We start from the raw sequence: 11011 nt of genomic DNA, 5'->3' as shown, positions 1-11011 counted from the left end.
ATTGTCCCAACAGTATTTATATATATGGGACAGGGTGGGTGGGGTTGGATGTCGGGGTTGGAGAATCTAACATTTCTTGAATATGAGTGCATCACTAAAAAAGTAAAAATAAAATATTAAGTGGGAATTGATTCATGTTTATCTAGGTAAATAATCAAATATTCAACCAAGCATACTATTCAGTCTTTTTGGACTATATGAGTCAACAGATAATATTAGACCAATTCTAGAAAATACGTACATAAAATACCTAGTTTGATGGAGAGACTATGATTTCACGTGTCCTATAATTTGGGTTATAAATCCACACCTACTGGAGAGGTTGGGTTGGGGGTGTTGGGTGGGGCCGAGGGAGGGGGCGATGGCGGTGAGGCAGGGCCGAGGATGAGAGGTGGGTCAGGATTCGAGACCCGTGGCTGGATGGGGCGAGTGGTGTCAGGAGTGATGGTGATTCTAGGTGGCGAGTTGATTTTTTTTTTGGGGGGGGGAGGGGGAGGCAAGAGTTTATATAAATACTATTCTTTTTCTTTGTAGGGGAAGGAGAATTATTTTTCTTAAATTGGAGAAAATAAATTCATAAGATAATTATTTTCTCAAATATTTAAGCAAATCAAACATAAGAAAAAGTTTGAAAATATTTTTTGGAAAATCATTTTCTCCGTACCAAATACACCACAAATGGAAAATAAGGTTGTTTGGATAAAACAGAGAAAGAAGGTATTTAACAAACCTCCTTTCTTTGTTTGGTGAGTAGGAAAAGTATAGAAAAAGTTAGATATAAATTTAATTCTAGTCCCACTATTCTATCTTATTTTTCTGATATTTTTTTCTTGTGCGTTTGTTGAGATTAGTGTAAATGGTGTTACATAACACATGTTGGTCAATAGTATTTTAGTTAGTAGTATTAGTTCATTTTTTGTATTGAGCCTCGAAGCTCACTTTGTATTTATTTCGGGGGGAAAAAATATAATTAGTCAATATTCAAGAAAAAATTTCAGAATCCTAGCAGGAATTAGTAATTAACAAACTAGCACCTAATTAATTATAGTTCTGACCAAAACATATAATGCTGGACCAAAAATCAAGTTTTCACATGTGTGAACAGATTCTAATCAAACAAAGGACCGAAAATCAGTCCTATTAATTACCTAAAATTAGTCCTATTAATACACATCTTTACCAAAAAGTTTGATCAGATTATACAGTACAACTCATTTAATTACCTCCAACACACATCTCTCTTCTAAAATTAATGTCACAACCAAAAAGCATATATGTACGAATCCTCCAAAGGAAAGTTTTACTTATTTTAATTTTTTAGTTGTTATTTTCGTATATAGTAATAAAATATAATTAGATTAATGAAATATTATAAGTATTTTATGGATATGTAACTTAAAGTTATTTCCATAGTAAATGTGTTTTGTTTCAATATCCTAATAGTATATTTATACAATTATATGTTATTGTTTGTACATAATGTACATCAACTATAAATTTAAAATATATCACATATACGGAGTATATATTTTAAATGTCAAATATACTTAAAATATATATTGATCTCATCAAGTATATATAATTATACATTAAATATATATAATACATATATTTAATATGTATATTTGTTTATGCGTTATGTATACAAAATTATACGTTGCATTGACATAAAACGAGTTCGGTATAGGCAAATATACATAATATATTCATTACATATGTATATATTTAAAATTATATTGTAAGAAAAATATCATATATGTATATATACACCTTCGAACATGGAATAAAAATGTGAATTTACTTAGACTGTGTTTGATATAATAATGAAAAAGGGGATTCTAAGAGCGAAAACTTTAATAAAAATAGTAAGTATAGATTAATGATGGAAGAGAAATACGGATAAATTAATATGGTTAAAAATTAATTCCTTAAATTGTGGACTATGTTTAAAAATTTGAAGAGTACTAAATGTACATGATTTTGAAAAAATATTGTAATTGTAAATGAATGTGCTCTTTTTGAAATAAAACAAAATTAATGATCTTTATTTAAATATTATTTAATAAGTAACTGACAATGTAAGAAACTCTTTATTCAGATGAATAGTAGTTTAGAGGTGAATTGAGGTTAATAGTTTGGGCCAGACGGGTCCGTATATATATATAGAGAGGCCCACATATGTTGTAAACCGGACGATTATTTTCATTCTAACAAGTAATAAGAAAGCCCCAATTTCTCTCTGAGTTCTCTTAACCCTAACCATGGAATCTTCAATCTCTATCTCGATTATTAGTCTTAACATGGTATCAGAGCTAAGATCCAATTAGGGCTCGTGATTTCCTCTCGTCCGATGTTACCCTCGAGGTTTTTCGTTGGAGTTTTCGTTCCCGATTCTCTTCACTGTGGTTGACCAATTTTTGACGGAATTTTCCACATTTTTCGTCAATTTTTGCATTTTGTTGCTGATTCCTCTCACGTTATGCTTTATCTCATCGACCACACTGTTTTTCTTCAGCTAATTTTGATTTTCCTCAAATTCAAGCCAAAGCTAGGGTTTGGTGGTCGTTATTTCATCAACGGACTATCGAATTTTATTCAATAAACAAGGTTGTTGTTCTTTCCGGTTCGCGAAGAAAATTGGTAACTTTCCTTGCTTGTAGATTGCATGCATAGTATCGGTTGATATTCCTTTCTTTATATTTTGAGAAAATGCCAAACGACAATTCCTCTTCCCCTATCCTGTCTACTTCTAGACCTGCATCTTCTCGCTCTGTTTTCCATGAGGATGACTATACCCATCCTTGTCATTCTCTGTATGTCCATCCTTTTGATGAACTAGGAACCTCTTTAGTCTCAGTGCCATTTGATGGTACTGGGTATGAGAGTTAGAGACACACTATTTTAGTAGCCCTCTTTGTCAGAAACAAACTAGACTTTGTCAATGGAGTCTTTGTTAAACCTCCTTATACTTCTCCCCCGGCGAGACAATGGCAGAGATGCAATGATTTGGTGGTTTCATGGTTAACCGATTCCTTGTCTAAGGACATAGCTCGTAGTGTTGAGTATTATGAGCTTGCCAAGGATATTTGGGGGGGAGTTGGAAGAGAGATATGGTCAAGCTGATGCTGTCAGAATTTTTGAACTTAAAAAGGAGTTAGCCCATATCCCACAAGGCTCTCTTGACATTGCATCCTATTTCAATAAGATCAAGCAACTCTGGGATAAGATTGTTGCATTATCAGTTATTAGAATCAGGACATGTAGTAATTGTGGTGCTAAGTCTGATTATCAGAAGGATGAGGATGTCCAAAAAGTCTACCAGTTTCTGATAGGTTTAAATGATACATACATACATATTAGGAGCAACATTTTCATGATTCAACCATTTCCCTCTATAAGCATTGTTTACAACATCTTACTCTCGGATGAGAAACAGAGACAAGTTTCCAGTTCTCCTCAGTTTCTTCCTAGATCTGCTTCATTTAATGCTGGTGTATCCAAATAAGTCTACCCTTCCAGAGTCAATTTTGATTTCTCTAAGCCCCCAACCTGTAAATACTGCAAGAAACCAGGTCATACTATTGATAAATGCTATAAGTTTTATGGTTATCCTCCCAACTTCAAGTTTACTAAGGGGACTGTGTTACGCCCTATATTTTCGTAAATAAAACTGCATCGTGAGCAAACTAATGTAGGACCCAAAGAAATGAGATCATCTTTGAAAATATATAAAATAAGTTAATCATGTTACCTTGGAAGTTACAAATATTGAAGATCATGAACAACAAGTACAAAGAGGGTTGGAAGGTTTAGAAGCTAAAGGAATTAAAAAATATAATGTTTCGTCGAAAGCCGACAAATTGGGAATGTTATAGCATGTACTTTTGGGATGAGACCAGGGTGTTTTATATGATAAGGAGGTTATGTTACGAGTTATGTTATTTGTATGATAGTCGTGTATTATGTTTTGAAGTCAAGCGAGTGGTGGAACAAAAGTCGATGAAAGTCATCACAAGTTACGTTCATAAGTTTTACTGAAACTTTTGGTCAAATATAACTGAAATTTTCTCCCAATATACTTAGAGTTATGGGGTTTTCCACCTATCACATTAAAGATCTATGAGTCTACTTTCCAACGCATTAAACCGTTTGTCAATACGATATCTGAGTAGGGAGATATGGGTATTTTTGCGAGACAGCGCAGACTGTCACCTACTTGCTTAAACGAGAATCCAAAACTGGGCCTGTTCGGGTCGTCCAAAAATAGGCCTGTCCGGGTCATTCAAAGAGGCCTTTTTAAAGTCCTATCCCCTTCATATATTAGTCTGATAATAGGGCAAAATAACTAGACTCATTCTCTGCAAAACTCCTCCCAAATATTCCCCCCAAACCCCAATTGATTTTCTCCCCCTTTCAAGTTCTAATCGGAGGTAAAGCCTAGAGTTTGAAGAACCAAGATAGGAGTCAAGTGATCCAACAAATAAGGTAAGTTTACTGCTCTCTTTCATCCATTTTTTTTCTGTTGTAGATGTATAGTAAGTCGTTCTATATTTGTAAGAACTCACGGGACGGTGATCGGAAGCCGTGAGTTCGAGTTATTCACTTGTAGCGGACTGTTTTGTGGACTGTTTTGTGGACTGTTTTGTGGTGCTGTTGGGCTGCATGTTTTACTACTGTTTTGTGGAGTTTTGGAGGAGGAAGGGTGTGAAGAAACACCTCATAAATGCAGTATGTTGGGCTGGTCGTTCGTTGTAACATTTTCGGGTTGTTGACACTACTACGGTGGTCGTTTTGTGTATGAAGAGATTGGGGTGTGTTGGGCTGTTTTGTAGTATTGTGTGGTGTGCATAAGGTTGGAAAATAATGTATATATGTTGTTATTGTTGTTTTTGGTGTTGTTGGTGTTATCTTGAATTTGGAAGAAGTAAGGATTATAGGGAAAATGTTGTCCGTTTTAATACAAAATAAGCATGTCGTTCGTTGTGCGATAGTTATACGTTTCATAACTTAATGATAGTATTATTATCGTTGTTGTAGATTAAGGTGAGAAGAGGCAAGTTCAACTTGGTGATTGAAAAGAGTGTGATAAGGTTTGTTAAGGCTAAGCCTTCCTTCATTTTGGCATGATCTCGTAGCTACATGTGTTAGTAATGAGATATTAAGAGAAGTTCGTATTCATGAATTTATTCACATTATTCTAGTCTCATAAGTTATAATATTATTCCTTATAGAGACTCTATATTCAATTTAGTATTGTCTTCTTCCAGTCAAGAGAGCAGCAAGCGTATATATACAGTATTACAGTATTTTCATTACCATCAAGCTATAATCGATGGGCAGGCCCCTATTGGGCAACCTCTGATCAGATGGAAAGTTATATACCGAGCCTACTGTGGCCGAGCGCCTACGAGCGAGCCCAGCATGGTCGAGATACATAGCCTAGTATGGCCGAGCGCCTATGAGCGAGCCTACTACGGCAGAGCAGTTATATATACCGAGCCTTATAATGCCGGACAATTATTTTACTTACTATATTGAAGGAGTTGAGTCAGTATCAACAGGTAAGTATATCTCCAGATCATCTTTGACTCCCAATTACTTTCAATTATTATATTATCAGTTCAGTTTCAACTTTCAGTTATGTTATCGCCTTATATACTCGGTACATTATTTTGTACTGACGTCCCTTTTCTGGGGACGCTGCATTTCATGCATGCAGGTTCAGATAGACAGACGGGTATACCTCCTCAGTAGGTGTTTCCAGAGTTCAGCCTGATCGGTAAGCTCCACATCCTTCGGAGTTATCGGGTCTAGGTTTTCATGTACATCTTCTGTATGTATGTATATATATTATGGGTAGGTCGGGGCCCTATTCCGATCACAATATATCTATCAGTAGAGGCTTGTAGACATATCCTGTCAGTTAGTGCATTATGTTGGGCTTGTAGGCCTGGTATGTATATTTTGGTGGTTTGTCAGTTGTAGTAGTTATGACGGCCTTGTCGGCCCAACTTTATATTGATGTTTAGTCAGCGCTAGTTTCCATTCAGTTTTATATTTTGCTTCGCAAATTGTCTTGCAAGGTGGCCCCTTGGCCAGATTATGACATTATATATAAGAGAGTCCCTTAGTCGCAATTTGGTACACTAGGTTAGTTGAGGCACCGGGTGCCAGTCTCGCTTCCAGGTCGAGGTGTGACAAACTTGGTATCAGAGCAGTTCTATCCTAGGGAGTCTACAAGCCGTGTCTCGTAGGATCTTGTTTATAGATGTGTTGTGCACCACATTATATAAGCAGGGAGCTACAGGGCATTTAGGAGTTGGTTACCCTTTTTTCAAATCTAAATCGTGCCATAGAACTGATTTATAGGAAATTTGAGTTAAACTTACTTGTTCGTGTTTTCATACACAGATGACGGTGACTAGGAAGACTACGGCTAGCCAGAGGGGAGATACAATAACAGGTAAGGGGACCAGCAGGGTACCCCCAGTAGATGGGTCCCAGTCTGAGGCCCAAGGCGAGACCCCTACTCAACCATTACCGGCTCCTCTACCACCTGAGGAGATTCCTAGGGATACCGCACATCCAGTTCCCCCTCCACTTCCACCAGATCAGGACTTGAGGAGTGCGGTGCATTTATTGACACAATTGGTAGCTACCCAGCAACAAGCTAGGGCATCAGCTAGTGTAGGATCTTCTGAGGGGTCTGGGAGTTCAAGGGTCCGAGAGTTTATTGCTTTGAGTCCCCCAGAGTTTACAGGGTCAGATCAGAGGGAGGACCGGCAGGATTTCATAGATAAGCTTCACAGGATCTTTCGGGTTATGCATGCCACAGAGAAAGAAGCAGTTGAGCTAGCAACTTTTCGACTCCGAGATATAGCCATCCTTTGGTACGAGGGATGGGAGAGGTCCAGGGCACGTGATGCACCTCCAACTAGTTGGGAGAATTTTTCAGATGCCTTCCTTGACCAGTACTTACCGCAGGAGATCCGACAGGCTCGGGTCGATCAGTTTCTAGCCCTTAAGCAGGGCAATATGAGTGTTCGAGAGTATAGTCTCCGTTTTGACTCATTAGCCAGATATGCACCATCCATAGTTGCTACTATGCGTGACAGGATCCACAGGTTTATAGCAGGGTTAGCCCCAGAATTGACCGAGGCATGTGCCTCCGCTGCATTGCATGATAATATAGATATATCACGGATTCAGGCATTCGCTCAAAATATAGAAAGGGGTAGGCGTCGACAATATGGTACAGAGAGGACTGAGCAAGGGCAGCGTAAGAGGATGCGATTTCCTAGGTTTCAGGAGCAGTCTCAGGGTAGTTATAGGCCCCAGTACTTCGGACGGCCACCTAGGCCTCCGCCACCTCAGTTGCAGGGTTATAGGTATGACCACTATACTCAGTCAGGACCAGGTGAAAGCTCGCGGGCGTCAGTTTTGCAACAACAACGAGGTTCAAGGCAGACATGGTCATTTCCGCCGCGGTGTGACATCTGTGGTAGAGGACACTTGGGCCAATACCGAGCAGGTTCTGATGCTTGTTATACATGTGGGCGTCTGGGGCATATGATGCGAGATTGCCCAAACAGAGATTCTGGGGGTATGGCACAACCAGCAAGTGCAACGACAGGATCATCTATGTCTGTGCATCCTTCTGGGCGCGAGTCTCAATCTTTGGCTGGTAGAGGTCAAGGCAGAGGTAGAGGTTCCAGTTCAGGTGTTAATCAGAACCGTATTTATGCTTTAGTGGGTCGACATGACCAGGAGTCTTCACCAGACGTTGTGACAGGTATATTGACCATTTGCTCTCACGATGCTTATGCCTTGATAAACCCAGGATCTACTTTATCATATATTACCCCATTTGTCGCGAGGAAATTTGGTATAGTGCCTAAAATTCTAAGTGATCCTTTTGCGGTATCTACACCGGTTAGAGAATCGATTATTGCTAGACGGGTTTACCGAGGTTGTACGGTGATAGTTTGTAGTCGTCAGACCTCAGCCGACCTAGTTGAGTTAGAGATGATGGATTTTGATGCTATCATGGGCATGGACTGGTTGTCAGCTTGCTATGCTACAGTTGATTGCCGAGCAAAGGTAGTTAGATTTCATTTTCCAGGTGAGGTAGTCCTTGAATGGGTAGGTAATACAGCGGCACCCAGAGGTAGGTTTATTTCCTATCTGAAGGCGAGGAAAATGATTACAAAAGGGTGCATTTATCATATTGTGCGAGTTAGAGATGCAGATGCTGAGATATCTACACTTCAGTCTATTCCCGTAGTCAATGAGTATGCAGATGTGTTTCCAGATGAACTTCCAGGTATTCCTCCAGAGCGAGAGATTGATTTTAGCATCGATTTGCTTCCAGGAACTCAACCAATATCCATCCCCCCGTATAGAATGGCACCTGCCGAATTAAAGGAGTTGAAGGAGCAGTTAAAAGATTTGCTGGAGAAAGGTTTCATCAGGCCCAGTACCTCACCTTGGGGTGCACCGGTACTCTTTGTGCGGAAGAAAGACGGCTCGTTGAGGATGTGTATCGATTATAGGCAGCTGAACAAGGTAACTATTAAGAATAAGTATCCACTTCCAAGGATTGATGATTTGTTTGATCAGTTGTAGGGGGCTAGATTCTTTTCAAAGATAGATTTGAGATCGGGATACCACCAGGTCAGAGTTCGGGAGAAAGATATTTCAAAGACAGCCTTCAGGACCCGATATGGCCACTTCGAGTTCCTTGTCATGTCCTTCGGGTTAACGAATGCTCCCGCCGTATTTATGGACTTGATGAATAGCCTATTCCGTCCATTTTTAGATCTGTTAGTGATAGTATTTATTGATGATATTCTGGTCTATTCAAGTTCAGATGATGAGCATGTGGACCACTTGTGAGCGGTACTCCAAACCCTCCGTGATCGTAAGTTGTATGCTAAGTTTTCTAAATGTGAGTTCTGGTTGAAGTTTGTAGCATTCTTGGGGCATATTGTATCCGATGAAGGTATAAAGGTAGACACTCAAAAGATTGAGGCCATGAAATCTTGGCCTAGACCTACCACTCCGACAGAGGTTCGTAGCTTTCTAGGCTTAGCAGGATACTACCGGAGATTCGTAGAGGGTTTTTCTTCCCTTTCGGCACCATTGACGAAGTTGACGCAGAAATCAACTAAGTTTCAGTCGACTGAGGCTTGCGAGCGGAGTTTCCAAGAGCTTAAGAACAGGTTGACCTCAACGCCAGTTCTAATACTTCCAGAGGGTCCAGAGGGTTATGTCGTGTATTGTGATGCCTCAGGTGTTGGGTTAGGATATGTCCTGATGCAACATGGGAAGGTAATTGCTTATGCTTCAAGGCAATTAAGAAAGCACGAGAAGAATTATCCAACCCACGATCTCGAGTTAGCTGCGATTGTCCATGCACTTAAGATATGGCGGCATTATTTATATAGTGTTCATGTTGATGTATTTACCGATCATAAAAGTCTGCAATATATATTCAAGCAAAAAGAGTTGAATTTGCGACAGAGGCGATGGCTTGAGTTATTGAAAGATTATGATGTTAATATTCTCTACCATCCAGGGAAAGCTAATGTTGTAGCAGACGCCTTAAGTCGCCGATCTATGGGTAGCTTAGCACATGTAAAGGCCGAGAAAAGACAATTAACTAGAGAGATTCATCAATTGGCTTGTTTGGGGGTTCGGTTAGTAGATTTCGACGATGGTGGAGTTGTACTCCAAAACACTGCAAAATCATCTCTCATAGCTGAAGTCAAGGAAAGGCAATATGATGACCCAGAGTTGGTCGAGTTGAGAGAGCGAGTTCCGCAGCAGAAGAATCCATTGTTAGAGCTCAAGGGAGATGGAGTTCTCAGATATAGGGGTCGTTTGTGTGTTCCAGATGTAGCAGGGCTACGAGACAGGATTATGTCAGAGGCACATTATTCGTGGTACTCCATTCATCCTGGGTCGACGAAGATGTATCATGACATTAAGGATGTGTACTGGTGGAACGATATGAAGAACAACATTGCTGAGTTTGTCGCCCAGTGTCCTAGTTGCCAGCAGGTGAAAATAGAGCATCAGAAGCCCGGAGGGCTAATGCAGACTATAGAGATCCCGACATGGAAATGGGAGGCGATAAACATGGACTTTGTTATGGATTTACCTCGTTCTCATCGTAAGTTCGATTCTATATGGGTGATAGTCGATAGGCTCATTAAATCAGCTCATTTTCTACCTGTCAGATCTACATATACAACAGAAGATTATGCAAAGTTATATATTAAGGAGATAGTGCGGCTACACGGAGTACCAGTATCTATTATATCTGACCGTGGGGCTCAATTTACAGCATATTTTTGGAGGTCATTTCAGAAAGGTCTAGGGACTCAGGTGAATCTCAGCACAACTTTTCATCCACAGACTGATGGGCAAGCCGAGCGCACAATTCAGACGCTCGAGGATATGTTACGAGCATGTGTGTTGGATTTTAAAAGAAGTTGGGATGAACATCTACCTCTTGTCGAGTTTGCATATAATAACAATTACCACTCTAGTATTCGGATGGCTCCGTACGAGGATTTGTATGGGTGTAAGTGCAGATCTCCTATAGGGTGGTTTGATGTTGGAGAATCTGGGTTATATGGGCCAGACCTAGTTCAGCAGGTCGTAGAGAAAGTAAAGCTCATCCGGGAGCGACTGTTGACAGCTCAGAGTCACCAGAAGTCATATTCTGACATACGGCGACGAGACTTAGAGTTTGAGATTAATGACTGGGTATTCTTAAAGGTATCCCCTATGAAGGGCGTGATGAGGTTTGGCAAGAAAGGCAAGCTTAGCCCACGGTATATTGGGCCTTACAAGATTATTCGGAGAGTGGGCCAAGTAGCTTATGAGTTAGAATTGCCTTCAGAATTGGAGTTAGTCCATACGGTTTTTCACGTATCGATGCTACAGAAGTGCATTGGAGATCCTACCAGAGTGGTATCTACAGATGATGTACAAATTACGGAGG

At 39.9% G+C, this 11011-nt stretch overlaps 1 protein-coding gene across 1 annotated transcript; it reads left to right on the top strand.

Moving 5' to 3' along the window:
• The first annotated feature begins 3067 nt into the window (after positions 1 to 3067).
• Positions 3068 to 3505, top strand: LOC138895587 (uncharacterized). The gene has a single exon (XM_070180295.1). The coding sequence runs from the start codon at positions 3068 to 3070 to the stop codon at positions 3503 to 3505; it is 438 nt and encodes a 145-aa protein (XP_070036396.1).
• The last annotated feature ends 7506 nt before the right edge of the window (positions 3506 to 11011 follow it).

This window comes from Nicotiana tomentosiformis, chromosome 7 (genome assembly GCF_000390325.3).
Source record: "Nicotiana tomentosiformis chromosome 7, ASM39032v3, whole genome shotgun sequence".
NCBI lineage: Eukaryota > Viridiplantae > Streptophyta > Magnoliopsida > Solanales > Solanaceae > Nicotiana > Nicotiana tomentosiformis.
Note: the sequence above shows the minus strand (reverse complement) of the source record. Positions and strands in the feature narration are given on the sequence as shown.